This window comes from Pelophylax lessonae (genome assembly GCF_965119305.1).
Source record: "Pelophylax lessonae genome assembly, chromosome: 1".
Classification (NCBI taxonomy): Eukaryota; Metazoa; Chordata; class Amphibia; order Anura; family Ranidae; genus Pelophylax; species Pelophylax lessonae.
The window spans coordinates 103,577,418-103,601,127 of NC_138768.1; the positions used below are offsets into that span (position 1 = coordinate 103,577,418).

General features: G+C 48.5%; 1 protein-coding gene across 1 annotated transcript in view; it reads left to right on the forward strand.

Moving 5' to 3' along the window:
* DDX4 (DEAD-box helicase 4) overlaps positions 1 to 23,710 on the forward strand; it is a gene marked incomplete at its 5' end in the record, with an annotated part of 317,760 nt that overhangs the window by 132,305 nt on the left and 161,745 nt on the right. Inside the window, 3 exons of the mRNA XM_082243122.1 lie at positions 4,521 to 4,663; positions 23,183 to 23,335; positions 23,459 to 23,613. Coding sequence (XP_082099248.1) covers positions 4,521 to 4,663; positions 23,183 to 23,335; positions 23,459 to 23,613 — 451 coding nt within the window. The remainder of the gene's footprint in view (positions 1 to 4,520; positions 4,664 to 23,182; positions 23,336 to 23,458; positions 23,614 to 23,710) is intronic.

Here is a 23,710-nt window from a genome sequence, read left to right on the forward strand (position 1 = left end):
CTGGATCGGGCACGTACAGCTGTCCTGTGGACATTCAATCGACTACGCCACAACTGTGGCTATTGTCATTCACCAAGGGGGCACCGTGGAAGTCCTAGCGGCCTTGGAAGTGACAGGCATTCTTCGTTGGGCGAAGTGCCTTGTTCCAGCTCTCTCCGCGCCTCCCTTTCCGTGTGTGAAAATTTGGCAGGCGGATTGTGTCATTCGACAGGCATTGGATGCAGGGGAATGGTCCCTTCATCCAGAGGTTTTCCAGCAGTTGTGCCTTTGTTGGGGCACTCCAGACGTTGACCTGTTGGCGTTGCATCTACTGGATGGTGCAGAGGTTTGTGGCCCTCTCCCGGGACCCTCGGGCGGGTGCGATGGTGGCACCATGGGTTCGGTCATAGGCAGAACATGCGCCAAGTTCAACAGGAACGATGCTGAGAAGTTTAGCATGGTCTCCTGCGCAAGGCTGATGCCGGCGTAGTCGTGTGAGAGTGCGCACGGTTGGGCCAGGGTCAGTATCAGCTGCTGTCTGCCTTTCCTCCTCTCAAGTTGCCGCCAATAATTATTCGCAGGATGGAGGCGGAAGGGATTCTGGTCATTCTCATGGCTCTGGACTGGCCTTGCCAAACTGGTACGCCGGCCTAGTCAGGCTAGCCGCAGACGCTTCTTGGAGACTTCCTCTCAGGGAGGATTTATTGTCCCCAGTGCCAATCTTTCATCCGGCTTTATGGTCGCTGGCTTTTCTGGCTTGGCTTTTAAAGCCAGGTGCTGAAGGACGGGATTGTCTGCTTCGGTGATTCCCACCCTGCTTAAAGCATGGGAAGCGACTTCTAGGATCATTTTTTTTCTTCATACGAGAAAGTCGTATATTGCATGGTGTAAGTCTCTTTGGGTTCCCCCTCGCTCTTACTTGGCAGCCCGCATCTTACTTAGCTTCCTTCAACGGGAAGTTGCTCACAAGTTGGCTTTGAGTACTGTCAAGGGTCAGGTTTGCGCTTTGGACATTTTCTTACAAAGGCAGTTTGCTGCCCATTCCCTGGTGCGTAACTTCTTCCAGAGGGTACAACACTTGGTACTTCTGGTGCGACCTCCGTCACCAACTGTGGCCCTTGATTGGTTCAGTCGGTTCTTAAAGACCCTTCTTTTGCAAGTATTCTAGGGTATCCCCTGCCTACCTTTTACAGAAGGTGACCTTCTGGTTGCTGTCACTTCTGCGTGCAGGGTGTCGGCACTGGCGACATTGTCCTGTCATTCTCCCTATATGTTGGTTCATGGAGACAAGTGGTACATCGTCCAGATCAGACCTTCCCTCCGCGGGTGTTTTCTAGTGTTCACTTGAACGAGGACGTGGATTACCATCTTGTGTCCTTAGCCCTTACATCCTGCGGAAGGTGCATTGCATTCTCTGTATAGAGTTTGGGCACTCAAGGTGTACTTGGCGATTAGTTAGTGTTTTTTCGTAAGGCTCGCGCTCTGTACTCACGGAAGGCCCATGAACAGGACTGCCTGCGTCTGCTGCGACTAGTCCCAGATGGCATAGACGGTGGTGCAGGCTTATTCAATCAAATAGGAGGTCCTGCCTTTCCCTGTTTCGGCATGTTCTACTTGGGCGCCTAGTGCTTCCTTGGCTCCTTCGCTATACTGGCATATGTGCTCCAGGTTACAAAATGGCTACCTGTTAGTCTGTTAACACCTTTGCCAAATTTTATAAGGTGGATGTGCTGGCATCTGCAGATGCCTCTTTTGGCCGCAATACTTTTTTGGCTGTCTGCTGTCTGGAGGGCTTTCCTTGAGTGTGTTTATGGTTTGTTTCAGGTGGGCCTCATCTTTTGTTCTGCCTTAACCTATGTTGCCTGGTTGGCTATGTGTAGCCTTGGAGACTTGTTCTTTTTTGCTGTTCCCACCCCTCATTTTATGGCACTGCTTTGGCACGTCACTACTGTTAAGGATCAGAGAGAACTGCGTCCGTCAATGAACGATAGAGAAAACTGGATTTTTGACTTACCGTAAAATGCTTTTCTCAAGTTCATTGATGGACGCAGTACCCGCCCCTCTTTTTTGAGTTGGGTTGGTGTTACTTTCTGAGACTGCTTTGATAAAAAACTTGTAATGATTCGCAAACCTCATTTAGGCTCAAAATAGATTTCTTGCTGCTGGATCTAAATAGATAATTAGGTAATTGTAGTGCATGCACGAGGAGATCACACTGACACACATTCAGGTAAATACTTCCTGTTTATTTCTAATGTACAGTGAGTTAAATAGTAGGCGGTGTCATATGTTAGTATGTCATATGCATAATATTAGCATAATACTGATTTTTTTGCAGCTTTCTGATTAGTCATGTCCATTATAAGGAAGTCCCCTTCGAGTTTATGTATGTTATCTTCTCTTAACCACTTGCCTACTGTGCACTTAAACCCCCTTCCCATCCAGGCCAATTTTCAGCTTTCAGCGCTGTCACACTTTGAATGACAATTGCGCGGTCATGCTACACTGTACCATATGAAATTTTTATCACTTTTTTCACACAAATAGAGCTTTCTTTTGGTGGTATTTAATCATCTCTGAGTTTTTTATTTTTTACAAAAAAAAAAAAGGAATAAAGACAGAAAATTTTGAAAATTTTTTTTTTTATTTTCTGCGAGTAAATTTTGAAAATAAATTTTTCTCCTTCACTGATGTGCGCTGATGAGGCGGCACTGATTGGCACTGATAGGCTGCACTGATGGGCACTGATGAGGTGGCACTTATGGGCACTGATGAGGAGGTACTAATATGCCCCACTGATGGGCGGCACTGATGGGCGGCACTGATGAGCACTGCTGGGCACTGAGAGGTGGCACTGCTGGGCACTGAGAGGTGGCACTGCTGGGCACTGAGAGGTGGCACTGCTGGGCACTGAGAGGTGGCACTGCTGGGCACTGAGAGGTGGCACTGCTGGGCACTGAGAGGTGGCACTGCTGGGCACTGAGAGGTGGCACTGCTGGGCACTGAGAGGTGGCACTGCTGGGCACTGAGAGGGGGCACTGCTGGGCACTGAGGGGGCACTGCTGGGCACAGAGGGGGCACTGCTGGGCACAGAGGTGGCACTGCTGGGCACAGAGGTGGCACTGCTGGGCACAGAGGTGGTACTGCTGGGCACAGAGGTGGCACTGCTGGGCACAGAGGTGGCACTGCTGGGCACAGAGGTGGCACTGCTGGGCACAGAGGTGGCACTGCTGGGCACTGAGAGGCGGCACTGAGAGGCGGCACTGCTGGGCACTGAGAGGTGGCACTGATGGACAGCACCATCAGTGCCCACACTCAGTGCCCATAGTGCTGCCAGTCAGTGCTCATCAGTGCCTAGATGAGCAGGCACTGACTGGCAGCACTATGGGCACTGATTGTGGGCATTGACGGGGGGCACTGGTGGCGGGCACTGATGGGGGGGCAATTTGTGTATGTTTTTTACCTTTAGTTATCAGGGCACTGGTGATCAGTGCCCTGATTACATTCCTGTGTGTCCCCGGCAGCTGACGGCTCTCCCTCCTTACTCACACTGCAGGCTCTGTGTGAGGAAGGAGCGCCGACGATGAGAGATGATCTCATATGTTTACATATGAGATCATCTCTCATTGGACAGTCCGATCACGTGGTGAATGGCCGCTGTGATTGGCCATTCACCACGATCTTGGACACGGCCGACACAGATTTTCCCCAATGTGCGCTCGCGGGAGCGGGTTACTGGGAGGCCGTATAAAGACGGCCTCCCGAAAATGTGAGTCCGCGCTGCAGCCGTATATAGGCTGTAGCGCGGATGCGAGGAAGTTAAAGGCTCCGTGCCAAAATCGGCATCTTTCCCAGACATTCCATCTCAGTGGAGGGGGTCTCTAGTAATGGCCATTTTGAGTGAGGAAGGCAGAAATAACATTTACAGAGAAACAGACAGAAAAATAGACATTTTGCTTAATTCAGAAGTGTTCCTTACATTCCTTCACAAACTGACATCCTATGCAGGAAGAGAGCGTGTACTCTCCGAGCCTGCCCATAGGCGTAGCCAGAACTTTTTTTCTGCCTAGCGTTCCACTCCTGTAGGGGGCAGTGTAACCTTACTGATATGGATCAGAGAGAACTGCGTCTGTCAATGAACTTAAGAGAAAAGGATTTTACGGCAAGTCAAAAATCCAGTTTTTTCCACCCCAAAAAAAAGTTGTTTACTAGACAACTGCAAATTCAGTGTAACATAAAATATTGCGTCGACCATCTTTTTAATTTCCCTAGGGTCTCTGCTGAAAAAAAAAAAAAAAAGTTTGGGGGTCCTAAGTAATTTTCTAGTAAAAAATACAAATTTTAACTTGTAAGCAACAAATTGAGATGACTTGGTAAATATTTAATTGGTCAAGTCAGAGCTGCACAGTTTGCTTTTATTTACAGGTGCTCCTATCTGCACAGGCAGTTTTTCTGGTGAAGTTGAACTGACCCTCTACTGTAACATAAAACAGTTTGTGTTATGTCAAGTTAAAATACATGCATATTTTTTTTACTAACAGGTCCAAGGGTGACCTATATTCCACCACCTCCACCTGCAGAGGAATCTGATATTTTTAAACATTACCAGACAGGGATTAACTTTGACAAATATGACGACATTGTGGTTGAGGTCTCTGGAAGTGATGTTCCACCAGCAATACTGGTTTGTCTTGAGTTTTGTGCTCCATTAAGTTGACATTGCTTTTAAAATTTACATTTATAGTTTGTTTTTATAAAGAAAAAAATGTGTAGATCCTTTCCTTCCATACTAAGGGTTATACTGCATCCTAAATGAGAATTTGGGCACTAAACCACGTTTAATCACTTGGCAATAAAATATAAGGTTCCTTTATAAAGGTTAGGACTCACCTCCCACTGTAAAGTTCTATACTTCCGTCTTCCGCAAGCAGTACCTAGGCAAGTATAATGTCTTGTTCCTTGTAAATTTTTCCCTCTGGACCCCAGGTTTTTTTTCCCCAGAGGTTGTTAGGGTGGGGGGGGGGGGGGGTTGGTTGTTGGTACCTTGTTAGAATTTTTCTTTATTGCAGCAAAGGCCTGTGTTTTACTTTGGCTGTCATGTAAAAGACCTTTGCCCTTCCTGCCAGTGTCTCTTCCCTGTGACCTCTGCTCTGTGAAGGATATGGGCCAAGCCTCTAAACTTTTCTGACACATACTGTCTTTGCTGTGAATAAACCTCAGATCTCCTACCAGCTTCTGTTTTCTTCTCCATGCTGCTGTTGACACTGCACTAGTCCCCTCTACTACAAGTGTCTGGACACAGCCTAGCTGTTTCTTTAAGCTCCTAATGTCAACAGTTTAGTTTGAGACCTTGAATACCTTCCTTCCACTGTGGGTGTAATGCACTTTATGCAGTCCTATACCTGGGGGTTCATAAAGGTTTAATACAACAAACAAAATAAAACGCGCTGGTGTAACTTGTGATAATAAACACAGCTGCTGGCAACCTTTAGTTAGACCAACTATGTTGTATATCATATATGTTGCTGCTAATATAGTGTAAATACATTTTGTATTTAGCAAAGTCCATATCAAAATGAAAAAAATGAAATCTGGCAAAGATGAAGGATATGAAATAGTCCATATCCAATATGTGTCTTGAGGAAAATACCACTGAGATTGTGCAGAGGTTGTGCTACTCCATAAATGTGCATGTGCCATCATTGTAAGAAATGAACTCTTACCATACTGAAATGACCCCACTAAGGAGTCTAATTCACCTGTTCCATCAGGAACATTCAGTTCACACCCATTGTTTCCAATATGTCAGGCTGGTTTTCCCTCCAAGATTATTAGAGACAACGATGAATATATTTTTCTCTATCGTTCATCGACAGATGCAGCTCCATCATGATTGACCAATGAGTTATGCTCCTATCGTTAATAGGCACTAGGCAGGAAAAAAGCTTAACCACGTCTATGGGGCTGTCCCTGCAGGCATAACCCCACACACTCTATCAGCAATCAGTTTGTTTCAGCCTAGTTTTGAGAATAGGAAACCTAGCTCGCTGCTTTTGACTTAAACTTCCCCATTAAAAGCTAAGACCTAAGTGTTTGTATTTTTTATTTTCACAAGTTAGTTCCTGAAGGACTAAGATCCAGAGGAACTACAAGCATCTTGTGTTGGCATTGCTGCGCCAACGAGGGATTTCGGTACTGGGATATCTGAGCACGCTCCCATTGAGGGCGTATTCTCATTCAGCCCTGTTGGGCGACTTGACAATCGCTGTACGGACTCTGCAAGAGTTCGGTTGGAACATCATTTTAAAAAAAATCTGATTTTTTCATTAAGACTGGATTATCTGGGCCTGACTCTGGATTCCGCTTTGGCGGGGGTCTTTCTTCCTCTGGACTTCACTCGTTGGCACTACTCCAGGGCAAGTCCTTCTTTCGGCTTTGTTCGATGTTGGTAACCACGTGCGACAGCTTGTTGGGCTGGGGAGGAGTGCTGGGCAAGTTTTGCGCCCAGGGATCCTGGACAGTAGAGGAGTCCAAAACGTCCTGATAAAAATTTTTTGGAGCTCAGAGGGATAGCTTTGACGGAGCCACTGGACAAATCGTCTGCAAGATTGTCCAGTCCTGATTTAATCAGATGACGCCACGGCCGTTGCTTAAATTAATCATCATGGGGTACCGAGAGTGTTTTGGCAACCTGGGAGGTGGCCGGCATCCTTAATTGGGTGAAAAAGATTGTTCCAGTCCTCTCTGCTCTGCACATCCCTGGTGTGAAGAGCTGGCAGGCGGATTACCTGAGTCGTCAGGTGTTGGATCAGATGGAGTGGTCCCTACACCCAGAGGTGTTTTTCATCTCCTGTTTGTACGCTGGTGTACACCCGATGTCGACCTGTTTGCTTCTCGATTCGACTAGAAGGTTCGGAGTTTCGTAACCATGTCTCGAATCCTCTGGCCGACGACACAGACTCACGGGTGGCTCTTTGGAGTCCGTATCGGCTGATTTATGCATTCCCTCCACTAAATCTCCTGCCGAGGCTTCTTCCCGGGATAGAAGTGGAAGGGGTTTCTGGTCATTCTGGTGGCCCCAGACTGGTCTCTCCTGTCTTGGTACACAGACCTGATAAGGTTGGTCGCCGATGCTCCCTGGAGACTTCCTCTCAGGGAAGATCTGCTGTCTTAAGGACTGATCTTCCATCCTGCTTTAGTCGCTGGCTTTAACGGCGTGGCTGTTGTAAGCAAGGTATTGAAGGATAGAGGTCTTTCTGTTTGTTATTCCTATACTACTGAAGGCCAGGAAGTCTACATCCAGAAATGTCTACCTGCGAACGTGAAAATAGTACATTTCATGGTGTGAATGATCTGGTTGAAGTACTGGCCAGCTGATAGGCTTCTAAAAAGATGCTGACTGATGTTCCTTTTGTATGTGACCGCCTGTTAGGTGCCTCTATGGAAGAGATCATTAGGGGCCTTACGGGAGGCAAGTGTACATTGCTTCCCTTAGGCTGCTAAGGGTAAGGAACCTCGCCGTAAATGGTGCTGATTCTTTTCGGCTCACAAGCGGCCCTTTCATCCGTCTGGATCACAGGAAAAGGGCTAGAGATCCCCCATTAACTTTGCGGTATGCTCTAAGAGACCTTGGAATGGTAAGTCCAAAGTGGGCACTTCTGGATCTGCAGAACAAGCCTTCCTCAGCCTTAAGGGGCATCCTCACCCGCCTCTGGTGTGGGGGGATGTCTTTGCTTCTTTCCGAATCCATGGACCTTGCTCATTCAGGACAAATGGGTCCACGAACTGTTTCGGATCGAGTTTCTGTCTTTTCCTCTGGCAAGGTTCTTTCCTTCCATTTTAGGCCTGTCTCCAGAGAGGCTACAGGGCCTCTACGTAGCAGTGCAAGACCTGTTGGCACAAGTAATTGTTTTGCCGTAGTCGAAACGTTTCCAATGTTTTTAATTAACCATTTCTGGACCAGAAGATTTTCCCCCTTAATGCCCAGGCCATATTTTGCGATTCGGCACTGCGTTACTTTAATTGGCGGTTGCGCGACGCTGTACTTAAATTGATGTCCTTTTGTGGTATTTTGATGGTATTTGATCACCTGTGCTATTTTTATTTTTTGAGCTATAAACCAAAAAAGCGACAATTCTGGCAAAAAAACTATTTCACATTCTGCTATATAACCTTTTCACAAAAAAAAATTAAATCAATTTTTTTTAACATTCTAGGCCAATTTGTTTTCTGCTACATATTTTAGGTAATAAAAAATCGCAGTAAGCGTATTTTGATTGGTTTGTGCAAAAGTTAGTGTCCAACTACGGGAAAGATTTATGTAATTTTTTCATGTTTTTATTTTTTATACTAGTAATGGCGATCTGCGATTTTTTTGCGGAACTGCGACATCGCGGCGGATAGGTTGAACCCCTAGCTGACATTTTTTACACTTTTGGGGGGTCCACTAACATTACTTCAGTAATTAGTGCTAAAAATATGCACTGTTACTCTAATGACATTGGCAGGGAAGGGGTTAACATTGTGGATGATCAAGGGGTTAAATGTGAGCCTAAGGGAGTGATTCTAACTGTGGATGGGGGGTGCTTCTGAACTGACCATAGACCTGTGATCCTACATAGAAGGATCACAGCAGGGGCTCTATGATCATTCCAGGAAGAAGAAAGGTCAGCTGTGTTTACAACAGCTGACTGTTCTTCTCTCAGCGGGGAACGATCGCCGATGATCGCCTGACCTGTGCATCGGCTTCCCCGCTGCTGAGTGGGGGCAGGAGTCCCGCTGGCGGTGCGCGCTCGCTCCCTGCTAGCGACCAACGTAGCCCTACGTCAGTTTGCCCGGTGGAGCCACACTGCCGCAGTAAATATACGGCGTGTGGTCGGCAACCAGTTAAAATCGGTTTACAGTTCCCAGGAAGGAAAGCAAGGTTCGTCCGGTCTTGGATTCTAAGGCTCTGAACCACTTTGTGCGGGTTCAGACATTTCGGATGGAGTCCATCCACACAGTAGTAGCTTCCTTAAGGCGATCTGCTGGCCTTCTATTGATCTCAAGGACACTTACCTTCATATTCTAATATGTCGGGCATCAGCGTTTTCTTCATTTTGCTGTGGGTGAGGAACACTTCCATCTCGTGGCGTTCCTTTTTGGGCTCACCTCAGCTCCTCGGGTGTTCGCAAAGGTTTTGGTCCCAGTGTTGGCCTGGTTTTGGCAGAAGGTGATTTAAGTACTAGCTTACCTGGACGATATGCTTCTGCGTGCAGTGTCATCCTTGGCTCTAGAAGCTAACTTCGAGGTTACGGTGTGGACTCGAGTGCAGGCGTTCGGGTTGACACTGAATTTTCAGAAATCGGCACCAGTCTCCGTCCACAAAGCTGGACTACTTGGGTCTGACGCTGGATTCAGGCAAAACTTGTGAAGCTACAGGATGCTGTTTCAGCACCTGTTGTCCAACCATTGATCATCACTCAGGACTTGCATTTAAGTGCTGGGTCTGATTGTCTCCACCTTCGAGGAGATTCAGTTTCTCACCAGACTTTTGCCAAAGACGATTTTGATCAAATGGAACAAGGATCCACTGTCATTGGACAATCTGATCCTGTTGAGTCAGGGTTCGACGGCGTCTCTCCTATGGTGGCTCTGCTTTCCCGCTCTGCGTCTGGGAAAATCTTTTCTTCCCCTGTATTTGACTGTAATCACCACGGATGTCAGTTTGTCAGGATGGGGAGTTGCCTTGGGAGTGTGTTTGGCCCAAGGTGTTTGGACTTGGGAGGAGTCCAGTTTGCCGATCAACATCCTGGAAATTCAAGCGATCAGACCGTCTGTCTTGATGGACAGACCATCTGCATGGACACTCTCTGCAGATACATTCAGACATATGGCTGTGGGATATGTCAATTAAGGGAGGCACAAGAAGTAGCCTGGCGGTCCGAGAAGTGTCCGGCATCTTGAGGTGGGCCTAATAATGTTCCGGCCCTCTGCTGTGCACATTCCGAAGGTGGAGACTTTACAAGTGGACTATCTTGGTCAGTAGATGTTGAATCCGGGAGAATGGTCTCTTCACCCGGAGGTATTTTATCAACTGTGTCCTCAGTGGGGTGCAGAGGTGTGTGTCAAGGTCTCGGGACACTCTGACCGACGCCGCAAACGCTCTGGTGGCCCCTTGGGGTCAGTATCGTCTGATTTACGCCTTTACTCCATTAAAACTGCTGTCGAGACTGCTACGCAGGATCGAGGTATATGGAATTCCAGTCATTCTGGTGGCATTAGACCGGCCTTCCCTGGCCTGGTAGCAGATGTCCCTTGAAAACTTCCTCTCGAAAGATCTACTGTATCAGGGACCAATCTTCCATCGTGCTTTACGGTTGGCTCACTTTAACGGCTTAGCCATTGAAAGCTAGGTGCTGTAAGACAGAGGGCTGTCAAAGTCTGTGATTCTACACTGTTGAAGGCTAGGAAGTCCACTTCCAGGAAGGTTGATCGAGTTTGGAAGGTGTAGATTACTTGGTGTGTGTCGCATGGGGTTTCTCCCTTCTCCTTAACTGTGTCTTGTCTGTTGTAGTTTCTACAATTGGGTGTAGAATGTTTAGCTCCGAGCACCATCATGGGCTAGATTGCCTCCTTGGATGATTTTTTTTCCATAGTCGGCCGTTGGCGGCCAAGTCCTTGGTTCACACTTTTGTGCAGGAAGTTTGCCATCTGACTCCTCTGGTGCGATCCCTGGTACCTCCCTTGAATCTCAATGTGGTTCAGTGGATGCTTCAAAAGCCTCCCTCTAAAAATATGCAAGAAATTCCTCTGCTCACTCTGTTACAGAAGGTGGCTTTCTTAGTAGCTATTCCGCACGTCGCATGTCGGAGTTGGCTGTGTTGTCCTGTCAGTCAATTTGGTGATTCATAGGGACAAAGTGGTGTTGCGACCCTGTCAGGCGTTCCTTCCTAAGGTTGTCTCGGGTTTTATTTGAATGAAGACATCGTGCTTCCTTCCCTATGTCCTAAGCCAAAACATCCTAAGGAAACTGCCTTACATTACTTAGATGTGGTAAGGGTGATTCAGGTGTACCGGACGACTGAACCGATTTGAAAATCAGATTCTTTGTTCCTACAGATGGACCTCATAAGGGGCAGGCCGCATCTGCTGCAATCAATTCCAAGTGGATCAGGCAGACAATGGTGCAGGCCTCTTCCATTTAAGGGTCAGGTTCTTCCTTTCCCTGGTAAAACGCATTGTACGAGGGCGCTTAGTGCCTCCTGAGCCTTCCATCATTGGACGTTAGTGGTTCAGGTGTGCAAGTTGGCGTCTGTACACACATTCACAAAAATTTATAAGGTGGATGTTCTTGCATCTTCGGATGCAGCGTTTGGCCGCACATTTTTGCAGGCTGCTGGTGTATAGGCTTCCATTTGTTCCAATTGAGCTCCTTTTACCTGGTTGGATATGTTTAGCCTTGTTGGGAATTCTGTGTTTGCTGTGTTTTTCCCACGCCTCATGTTGATACTGCTTTGGGACATCCCAATTGTCTGAATACTTGAAGCGGTGTCAGTTAGCGAAATCTTTATTTCTCTTACGTCCTCCGACAGTCGCCGCCTCTTCATATTCGTCACATATGGGGTATTAGACTTTGCTCCGAAGGAGTAGCTAGGCAACAGAATAGGTTAACATTAAAGCTTTAACATATCCCACCCTCAAGGGGTGGTCCCCTCAGTCAATACCCTCCTACTTCCTGCAACCATATCTCAGTTTTAATGTCTAGCTTGTCAGGAGTGGCTGGCTCTCTCTGTGCTGGGACTTTTTGTCCCAGACTCTTTCTTCTTTTTAATATTTTGTTTGAGTTTTTTTCTCTACCTTTACTTAGCTGTTATTTTGGTCAGCATTAGTTAGTTCTTCGGACGAAGAGGATCATGCGGACTGGGTCTCGGGCTGATCCCCCTGATCGCAGGTCGTGGGTCAGTGGCTTCCCAGTCTGCCATCGAGCGTTCAGCCAGGTAACGCTCCTGGCACCGTGAACGACCCATCCCTGTTCGGTGCAGGGATGATTGGTGAGGTGGCTACCTCACCGGACGCTGTGCGGTTTCTTAACCGCCATTGTGTGCGTCTTGAATTGCGACTCTCCCTGCCTCATGTGCAGCGGCTTGTTCGCCTGTGCGGGTTCCCCACGCCATGTGAGGTAAGTGTATCTATGTGGGGACCTGTCTGTCTGGGGGGGGTCTCAGTCTGGGACTGTGTAACCTGCCTTTATTCACACTGCTTGTCTCCCTATCTCTCGGCTGCATGCTGTGGGCTGCAAGGGGGGGGGGGGGGAGCTGTGTGACACTGTGTGTGTCAGGCTGGGCAGTGTGGGAAGCTGTGTGCTGTGGGGCATGTTTTTATGGCATGTTGGGGCATATACAGCGATCGCTGCGGCGATCTAACATGTATCCATATAATGGGATAAGCTTGTGTGTGTTTTTATGCACTATGGAGCGGCGATTTCGGCACCAAACGACGCCATTTTACCGGCGCCCGCTCCGGCCGCATGGTTTACATGCACGGCGGCCATTTTCTTGTAGCCTCCATAGGCTTACATAGAGCGCCCTGGCAGCATCACTTCCTCTTTCCTGGAACACCGATCGAGGCAGCAGCGGGATCTCCTCAGGTTTTATCCTTCTGTTCCTGTTTGCCATTGCCTGTATTCAGTCTGTATATTCCCTGTGGGGGTCTCATTGTGCCTGAGTGTGGTGCGGTGGGCTGCGCTTGCCGCGCTTGCTAAAAGGGGGCAGTTAACCCTTGGTTGTCTGGCATACAGGGGCAATGGATTCTCAGGAGGGCAAGTTTCCCACAGTATTGGTGGAAAGCCAGGGGACCGCTGTTTCCCCCCCAGGGGGGGATTTAGCCACTATTGTGGCTGGCCTTGCTGCCCAGGTGCAAATGCTGGTGGCTGCTCAATCTACTAAACGGCCCAGAGTTGCTCTGTCCTCTGATTCTGAGGGTGAAGGTGATGGGGCTGTTCTGGCAGGGACCCCCTTATCGGGGTCCCGCTCCTCTCTTGATCTAGTGGGGTCTGAGGTGGAGGCTGAAGTTGAGGGGGTCGATAATTCTCCCCCTGGCTCGCCTGAAGAGCTTGCAATCATGGATGAGTTGATTGCTTCCATTAAGCAAACGCTGCGTTTGCAGGACGAAGTGTGTCCTCCCGCTGCCTTGGCGGCTTATGGGACGCAGAGAAAACGCAGGACGCCGCAGGTTTTTCCCTGCAATGCTGATTTTCAGCGCGCTGTTAAGGATCAATGGCGCGATCTGCGCAAACCTTTTGCGGTACCAAGTAAATTCAAGCTGCGTTATCCTTTCTCGCCTGCCACTGATGAACGGTGGTGTGTGCCTCCACCAGTGGATCATGCAATTGCGGTTTTGAACAAAGCCACTGCGATTCCTGCAGAGGGTTCCCCTGTTTTCCGTGATGCCACGGATAGGAGACTGGAGTCTCTTGCCCGTCATACTTATTCTGTTACGGGTTCTATGCTTAAGGCTCTGTTTGCTTCTCTCATGGCGGCCCAGGCGATCGCAAGTTGGACGCAGATGCTTAGGCGCGTCCTAGTGGCCGATTCGGCCTCGCCGGCGACCCTGGATATGGTGGATCAGATCCACCAGGGTGTCATGTATCTGTGTGATGCGGACCTGGACCTGATTCCGTTGGCTGCACGTGTGCACAGCGTGGCGGTGTTGTCTCGCCGCCTGGTTTGGTTGAAATGTTGGTCGGTGGACCAATCTTCACGTAAAACCTTAGCCAATCTGCCTTATGATGGGTCTCGCCTTTTTGGGGAGTCCCTGGATGTGTTGATTAAGGGGATCACCGGGGGTAAGAGCACTCTCTTGCCCCATTTCCCCAAGGCTAAGGGGGCTTCTGGGAAGAAGCATGCGAATTTTCGGACCCCTCAGGGGTCCTTTCGTGCCTTTCGGCCGCACTACAATGGCAAACCGTTCAAAGGCCAAGGTTCTCAGAAGAAGCCCTGGTCTGGGAAACAGAAGTCCGGCCAATCCGGACCTGCGGCCCATAACAGTTCGGCCTGATGGGGCGCCCTCACCCAGTTTTTAGGTGGGGGGACGCTTGCTCGGTTTTCTTCAGCCCTGGTTGGCCCGTGTGCGGGACAGATGGGTTCTGGAAATCGTTCGATCTGGTTACAAGATCGAGTTTCTCTCTCGGCCGGAGAGCAGATTTTTTCCCTCAAATCTTCAACTGTCTCCAGAGCGCTTGCGGGACCTGCACCTGGCGGTGCGGGACCTGAGGGCTCAGGGAGTGGTGGTTCCGGTGCCTCATCGGGACAGGTTTCGGGGGTTTTATTCCAATCTGTTCACCGTGCCCAGAAAGGAGGGCAAGGTTCGTCCGATTCTGGACTTGAAAGCTCTGAACCGCTCTGTGCGGGTTCGCAAGTTCCGCATGGAGTCCCTGCGCTCGGTGGTGGCTGCCCTGGTTCCGGGGGAATTCATGGCCTCCATCGATTTGAAGGATGCGTACCTTCACATCCCCATATTCGAGGGGCATCAGAGATACCTTCGATTTGCCATTGCGGAGGATCACTACCAGTTCGTGGCGTTGCCCTTTGGGCTCGCCTCGGCTCCGCGGGTCTTCACCAAGGTGCTTGCACCGGTTCTGGCATTCTTGAGGGCCCAGGGCATTTCTGTCCTGGGGTATCTGGACGACATTCTGATTCGGTCTGCGACCAGTCAGGGTCTGGAGAAGGACCTGTCTGTCACAATGCAAACTCTGCAGGAGTTCGGTTGGACGATAAATGTTCCAAAGTCGACACTGAGTCCGTCGGTTCGTCTTCCCTATCTGGGAATGATACTGGACTCGGTGCAGGCGAAGGTCTTCCTGCCGGAAGACAAGCTCAGGACTCTTCAGGAGGAAGTCAGGTCCCTCAGGGACGTTCCACACTCGTCTCTACGGACGTGTATGAGATGTCTGGGATTGATGGTCTCGGCCTTCGAGGCGATTCCTTTCGCTCAGTTTCACACGCAGGGTCTCCAGGCGGAGATCCTGTCCAAGTGGGACGGGCGACCTCAATCTCTGGATCTTCAGATCTCGTTGAGTCATCGCACCAGGGTAAACCTTCTGTGGTGGCTCCAGTCCCCGTTGGTGTCCGGGGGCAAGTCGTTTCGTCCGATCTCGTGGACGATACTCACTACGGATGCCAGCCTGTCGGGCTGGGGTGGTGTTCTGGGCGTTCTGTCCGCCCAGGGGACCTGGTCGGAGGGGGAGTCTTCCCTCCCGATCAACATTCTGGAATTGCGTGCGATAAGGCTCTGTCTTCATCGCTGGACGGACCGGTTGCAGGGCTGCCCGGTTCGGGTGCAGACGGACAATGCCACGGCGGTGGCATACATCAACCACCAAGGGGGCACCAGGAGTGCCCGAGCGGCTCGAGAAGTGGCCGACATTCTGTCTTGGGCCGAGACTCATGTCCCGGCGATAACGGCGGTTCACATTCCGGGAGTGGAGAACTGGCAGGCGGACTATCTGAGTCGCCAGACCCTGGATCAGGGGGAATGGTCTCTCCATCCGGCTGTCTTCCAGATGTTGTGCGCGAAGTGGGGTCTTCCAGATGTGGACCTGTTCGCGTCTCGCCTCAACTACAAGGTGAAGAGGTTCGTGGCAAGGACGCGCGACCCTCGGGCAGACGCGTCGGACGCGTTAGTGGCCCCGTGGCATCAGTACAGGCTGATGTACGCTTTTCCACCGATTCAGTTGCTGTCCAGGTTCCTTCGCAGGTTACACTCGGAACGCAGCACGGTGATTCTTGTGGCACCGGACTGGCCTCGCCGGTCCTGGTACGCAGACCTCGTGAATCTGGCGGTCGACGCCCCCTGGCGTCTGCCTCTTCGAGACGATCTACTGTCTCAAGGACCGATTTACCATCCTGCTTTACAGTCGCTGGCTTTGACGGCCTGGCTGTTGAGACCGAGGTCCTGAAGGAGAAGGGTCTCTCTCCAGAGGTCGTTCTTACCTTGATCAACGCGAGGAAGTCTTCCTCGGGAAAGGTTTATTACCGTACTTGGAAGGCCTATTTTGCCTGGTGTGAGTCCAGGGGGTTTTCACCCCGCACGTACTCGGTTTCCCGTGTGCTGTCTTTCCTTCAGACGGGTGTCGATCATCGTTTGGCGCTGGCCACGATAAAGGGTCAGGTGTCTGCGCTGGCCGTTCTGTTTCAACGTCCCGTGGCTTCCAACTCCTTGGTTGGCACTTTTATTCAGGGTGTGCGGCATCTGGTTCCTCCTAGGAGGGATCCTTTGCCCCCCTGGGACTTGAATCTAGTTCTTTCTGTGTTACAACGTGCTCCTTTTGAACAGATCAGGGAGATCTCGTTGTCTCTGTTGTCCAAAAAGGTCGCCTTTTTGGTGGCGATCACTTCGGCTCGCAGAGTGTCGGAACTGGCGGCTTTGTCCTGCAAGTCTCCGTACCTGGTTGTTCATTTGGATAAGGTGGTCTTGCGACCTAATCCTTCTTTTCTGCCGAAACGAGTTTCGGAATTCCATCTTAACGAGGATATTGTTTTGCCTTCGTTGTGCACGAAGCCTAAACATCCAAAGGAGGTGAGATTGCACTCTCTGGATGTTGTTCGGGCGATTAGGGTTTTCCTTAAATCGACTGAGTCTTTTCGTAAGACGGACTCCTTGTTTGTTCTTCCAGAGGGTCCTCGGAAGGGCATGGCAGCTTCGGCCTCTACCATCGCCAAATGGATCAGGCAGACCATTGAACAGGCCTATGCCTTGCAGGGGAAGGTTCCCCCTGTGCCTGTGAAGGCGCACTCTACTAGATCACTGAGTACGTCTTGGGCCTGCCGTCATGGGGCTTCTGTAGCCCAGGTGTGTAAGGCGGCGACCTGGTCGACCGTGCACACTTTCACAAAATTCTACAAAGTAGATGTTCAGGCATCGGCGGATGCTTCCTTTGGCCGCAAGGTTCTTAGTGCGGCTGTTCCATAGGGTCCCTTGTTGGGGACTCCTGGCTATTGGGATATCTTTGTATTCCCTGGTTTTTTTGTCTTTTCCTGGGTTGTTGCTCCTGTTGAGCACTTATTTTTGCTGTTGCCCAGCTGGTTTCCTTCCTTTGGTAAGGTTCCTTTCTTTGATGTGGAGACTGCGTTGCCTTTCGGCGCGGATGCGTTTCCCACCCCTCATGTTTGCACTGCTTTGGGACGTCCCCATATGTGACGAATATGAAGAGGCGGCGACTGTCGGAGGACGTAAGAGAAAACGGAATTTTTGTAAAATCTTACCTGTAAAATTCCTTTCTCTGAGTCCTCCGACAGTCGCCGCCCCCGCCCCTCTTTTGGGGTTGAATGTATACTCTACTGCTATTCCACTAAAACTGAGATATGGTTGCAGGAAGTAGGAGGGTATTGACTGAGGGGACCACCCCTTGAGGTGTTGAGGGGACCACCCCTTGAAGTTAAAGCTTTGTTAACATATTCTGTTGCCTAGCTACTCCTTCGGAGCAAAGTCTAATACCCCATATGTGACGAATATGAAGAGGCGGCGACTGTCGGAGGACTCAGAGAAAGGAATTTTACAGGTAAGATTTTACAAAAATTCCGTTTTTTGTCCTACCGTAAAATCCTTTTCTCTTGGGTTTCATGACTGGCACAGCACCTGCCCCTCTTTGGGGTTGAGTTATGTTGTTCTGACACTGCTTGTTATAAAATGGAGTCCTACAGCAGGAAGTGATGGTATACCTTCTGGGACTGCACCAGGGGCATAACCGAAAAGCTTTCCGCCTAGTTCTACTCCTAGAGAGAGCATAAAGCCCAATGGTCTGAAGACCTGAAGCTGTCGGTCAGTGAGCCTCAGAGAAAAGGATTTTACAATAAGACTAAAATCCATTTTTTATTTTGTTTTTTGCAATGTGGTAGCCTTATGAGGATTCTTTGCTTGAAAAGTGGACGGTCACATCTGTAGTGGACTTGCTGCTTTCCAGGTTAAATAAGGCCACCTTAATTTCTGGTTGAGGAGTCCCTGGCCTTTAAGGATCAGGCTAATTGGAGGTTGGAGACTCCGACCTGCCAAAGGTTCACTGTGGCTGTTTCGGTACGATTTCCCTGGTGTCCCAAACTCTAACCGAGTGGGCTAAACATTTGACGGGACCTGGAGGGGAAACTGCTTCCCCCTTCCTTTGTGGAACTGGCGGATCAGTTGCTCTAGGGCAGTGATGGCAAACCTTGGCACCCCAGATGTTTCTGGAACTATATTTCCCATGATGCTCATGCAACTGCAGTGTAGGTGAGCATCATGGGATGTAGTTCCGGAAACATCTGGGGTGCCGAGGTTCGCCATCACTGGTCTAGGGGCTACAGTTAATGATGCCTCTTTGGATGAGTCTCCCTTGATTTCCAGACTCAGCTGTGGTTCTTTGGCGTATTATCTGGCAGAAATGCTGGTCTGCCTATCAGACTTCGAAGGAGGCCTTCTCTGATCTTACATTTGTAGTGGATTAACTGTTTGAAGCTTCCTTGGATGACCTCAAGGGCTTCACTGGGGGGAAGATTACTACTCTTCGGCATGCTTCCAAGGGCAAGGAGCCCCATAGTAGATGGGGGTCATTCTTCTCGGCTCATAAGAGACCTTTTCGTCTGCCTGGGTCTCAAGACAAGTGATCTAAGCCCTTCAGAGCCTCCACCGAATGTTCCAGGAGGACCTGGTCGTGTAAGTCATGAGCAGGAACTTCCAGACCTGCGGACAAGGCTTCTTTTGTACGAAGCAGGCACCCTCACCCGTATCTGGTGTGGGGGGATGTTTTTGCTGGTTTCTGGGTCTGTGGACCTCCCTGGTAGGACAAGTGGGTCCTGAAAATCATTGGGTCTGGCTACAAGAGCGATTTTCGGTCTTATTCTCCGGAAAGTTTCTTCCCTTCCAACCTGCGCTTGTCCCCAGATTGCTTACAGGTTTTTGTGGCTGTGCAAGACTTGTTACTTAAAGGGCTGATTGTTCCTGTTCAGACTTCGGAATGTTTTCAGGGGTTTTACTCAAACCGGTTTACAATTCCCAGGAAGGAAGGTAAGGTACGTCCAATTCTGGACCTCAAGGTGTTAAACTGCTTTGTCCGGGTACAGAAGTAACAAATGGAGTCGATTTGCATGGTAGTGGCGTCCCTACATCAAGGGGATTTTCTCATTTCTATCTACATCAAGGACTCCTACCTTCACGTTCAAATCCTGGCGGTCACCAGCACTTCCTCCGCTTTGCCTTGGGCAAGGAGCATTATCAGTTTGGCCTTTCTTTGGTCTCACCTCTACTCCTCGGGTCTTCACAAAAGTGTTGTCCCCTGTACTAGCAATATTGCATCAGAGGAGGATCATGCTACTGGGGTTCCTGGATGATCTTCTGTGAGCAGCGTTTCTGACTGCTCTGATTGACAACTTTGAGATTACGCTGCAAACTCTGAGGGAATTTGGTTGGAATCTGAACCTTTAGATGTCTTCCCTGGGTCTGTCCATGAGATTGGCTATCTGGGTCTTACTCTGCCTCAGCCAGAGTGTTTATTCCTCTGGAAAAACTCCGGAAATTGAATAAGGCAATCCAGTTTCTGCTGTCCAGCAGATTGTCATCCCTCCAGGCTTGCATGCGGGTGCTGTGCCTGTTGGTGTCTACCTTCGAAGAGGTTCGGTTTGCAGTTTCACGCGAGATCTCTGCAAACAGAGATCCTGGGGAAATGGGACAAGAATCCTCAGTCTCTAAACAATCTGATTCTGTTGAGCCTCGGCACAGATTGTGTTCGGCAGTCTGGACTCTAGAATACAGTCCAGACCCCTTGATCAATGTACTAGAACTCAGAGCAATCAGACTTTGTCTGGATCACTGGACTGTTCACCTTCAGGGGTGTCCGGTACGCATTCAATCGGACAAAGCCACGGCGGTGACCTGTGTCAGTCACCAAGGGGGGCACAAGAGAAATGCTTTGGTGGTTTGGGAGGTAGCTGGTATTGTAAGGTGGGCAGAACGATTCATTCCAGCCCTCTGCTTTACACATTCCAGGGGTGGAAAATTGGCAAGCAGATTATCGACAGGCCTTTGACCCAGGGGGGAATGGTCGCTTCATCCCGAGGTGTTTTAATCAGTTGTTCCTCCGGTGGGGTACTCGTTTTAACATGTACAGAGGTTTGTGGTACGGTCTTGGGATCTTCTAACCGACGCCTTTTTGGCTGCTTGGAGCTGCTACCGTCTGATTTATGCACCCCAAAATTCTGCCAAGACTGCTGGGCAGGATCAAGGCAGAAGTGATTCCTGTCATTCTAGTGGCTTCAGACTGGCCTCGCTTTTCTTGGTACCCCGATCTGGTACGGCTGGCCGCCGATGCTCCTTGGAAGACTTCCTATCAGGGAGTCCTGTTGTTCCAAGCGCCAATCTTCCATCTTTGTTTATAGTGGCTGGCTTTATCAGTCTGGCTGTTGAAAGCCAGGTGCTGATCGATAGAGGTTTGTCTGAATCAGTGATTCCTACACCGTTAAAGGCTAGAAAATTTACCTCTAGGAAGATCTACCATCGTACTTGGAAGACGTACATTGTGTGGTGTGAGTATTTTGGGGTTCATTCTTGCTCCTTTTCGGTGGCTTGGATATTGGCTTTCTTCCAACGGGGGCTTGAGCGTCGCCTGGCCTTAAATACCATCAAGGGCCAGGTTTCGACCTTCGCGGTTTTCTTTCAATGTCCATTGGTCACACATTCCTTGGTGCGTACCTTTGTTCAGGGAGTTTCGACACTTTACTTCTTCAGTGTGGTCTCCATTGCTGCCGTGGGGATCTCAATTTGGTGCTGTCTGTTTTTCAGAAGCCTCCCTTTAAAAGTCTTTGGGAGGTTCCCCTTTTTTCATTGCCCCAGAAGGTGGCCTTTTTGGTGGCTATTTCTTCTCTGTGCAGGTTGTTGGAGCTGGCTGCGTTATCTTGTCGTTCCCCTTACCCGGTGCGCCACAGAGATAAGGTGGTTGTTCGTTCTGTCCGTCATTCCTTCCAAAAGTCGCCTCTAATTTCCTTATGATTCAAGACATTGTGTTGCCTTCCCGATGTCCCAGGCCTAAATATCCTAAGGAAATTGCCTTGCATTCCTTGCATGTGGTTCGGCATTTAGGGTGTACCTGGCGTCTACGAAGTCTTTTCGGAAGTCGGACTCACTGTTTGTTCTTACGGCTGGACGTAAAAAAGGGTTGGCTGCTTCTGTTGCGACACTTTCCAGATAGACCACACAGACGGTGGTTCAGGCATATTCAATTAAGGGTCAGGTTGCTCCTTTCCCTGTTAGGCGCACTCTACTCGGGTGATTAGTGCCTCCTGGGCTTTTCGCCATCAGGCGTCCGTGCTGCGGGTTTGCAAGGTGACCACCTGGTCGTTTGTGCACTCTTACAAAGTTTTATAAAGTGGATGTGTTGGCATCTGCAGATGCTTCCTTTCCCTGCAAGGTTTTGCAGTCTGCTGTTTAGAGGACCTGGTCCTCTTTAAGGGTGTATTGTTTTTTATTTTTCAGGTGCACTCAAGTTGTTTTTGGTTGAGCTCCATTTTACCTGGTTGGCAACGGTTTAGCCTTGGGATTTTCATCTTGTTGTTCCCACCGCTAATGTTTCACACTGCTTTGGGACTTCCCAACTATCAAGAAGATATGGAGCTGTGTCCGTCAATGAACTAAAGAGAAAACGGGATTTTTGACTTACTGTAAAATCCATTTCTCTGATGTTCATTGATGGACACAGCACCCACACTTCTGTGGAGTTGGTTTTCTTCTGACGCTGCCTATAGCTGAGTGTGGGAGTATACCCCCTGGGACTGCCCATAGGTGTAGTTGTTTTCCCCTGCCTAGTGTCCTACTCTTTTAGTGGGCAGTTTAACCAAACTGTCATGGAAATGAGGAGCTCTGACCGTCAATGAACATCAGAGAAATGGATTTTATGGTTTATTTTGGTTTATTTTAAGTCAAAAAGTCCAATTTCTCTTACATCTGAGTTGCCGCCCGTTCAGTTAGCCATCACTAGTGGGTAATGGCGTCCTTTGCAGGGGCAAGCTAGGCAGTTTTATTACAAACTTTTATTGAAACAATTTGTATCGCTAATATCGTATTATACGACAAAAACTGACACGGGTTTCAAATATAAGCAAAACATTGCAGATTGTACAAATGATATTTGGTTTACTATCTTTGGTACAGTCATACTTTTTATATCCTTGGATTATGGCAAACATATCAAGTTGTTTTGTGTGTGTGTGTCATAGTTGTATAATGTGAAGTGCCAATAAAAATAAGAACACCAAAAAAAAAAAAAAATTAACATTAGAAAGTAATGGGTAGGAGTATTTTGTTAGAAAAAGAGAATAAACCTAAGGTACGATATGGTAATACATAGGCGTGTAGTCTATGCATTTGGTGAATTTTTGTAAATAAACCATGGATTCCATTTTAGATCAAAAAGTTTTTGTGTTATTCAATGTGTGAAAAATATTTTACATGAGTGCAGGATGATAGCAACTTACGGGGGTTCCAGAGTTGAGACATCCCGGCGAAGAAAGCTCTGCAGGCTCGTCCCCATCCCAAAAGGGACACTGTTGCGAGGCCAAGGCGCACCAGTGACCTGCGACGTTCGGCAGGCCGGGACTGCATAAGGATCTATATTATCCAGTGCAAGGCACAGCTCTGCTGTCATTTGTAGTCCTACAGGAATTCCCTGACTAACTAGCGATAGTGAGTGAAATAAAAAAAAAAGCTATTGTCAAAGAAAAAAAAAAAAAAACACTTTTTTAAAGACAAAAAGATAAAGAAACTGACAGTAGGTCCCAGCAGGGAAACCTAGTCTGCTCCTGTCGCTAGGCAGCATAAAACTGAGGGACAGTGGTAACTGGGTAGGATAATGGCTGAGGGATGGCCCCCTGGAGGAGTGCCTAAGTGTAGAAAGCTTTTTATTAACATTTAAAACTGCCTAGCTTGCTCCTGCGGAGGGCACCATTACCCACAAGTGAAGGTTAACTGAACAGGCGGCCACTGTCGGAGGACTCTATGAGAAGAATTTTACGGTAAGTTTTTGCAAAAATTATATTTTTTTTGCTTATTTAAGACTAGTTTAAGATGCAAATTGATGCTTTTGAATTTGCTTTAAAATGTGCTTGAGCGTGTTTGAATAGGTTTCTATTTAATTAAATAGGACATTTTGACATAGAATTTTTTTTTTCATATCTACCTGTGTGTAACATCTTTATTTTTGTAGACATTTGAAGAAGCAAATCTTTGTGAATCACTAGCAAAAAATGTGTGCAAATCCGGATATGTGAAATTGACTCCTATACAGAAACACAGTATTCCTATTATTGTGGCTGGTCGTGATTTAATGGCTTGTGCACAGACGGGATCTGGAAAAACGGTATTTGTTTAACATGTTGCAAAATGTTGATTGCTTTCTTGTTATTGAACAACAGGATATGTGACCAATATATATATTTTTGTTTCATATTTTAATTTTTTATCTTGTGTAATCTTTTTTCAGGCTGCTTTTCTTTTGCCAATTTTGGCTCACTTGATGGTTAAAGGCGTTGAGTCTAGTGCGTTTCAAACATTAAAAGAGCCAGAAGCAATTATTGTTGCTCCTACCAGAGAACTAATTAATCAGATCTATCTAGATGCTCGTAAATTTTCATATGGGTAGGTATCTTTGTATTGACTTCTGAGACGTAACTTATTGCTGTCTTGTGTGTGTTTTAAACGTGGGGATTGGCAAATTTGTTAAGAAAAAAATGTG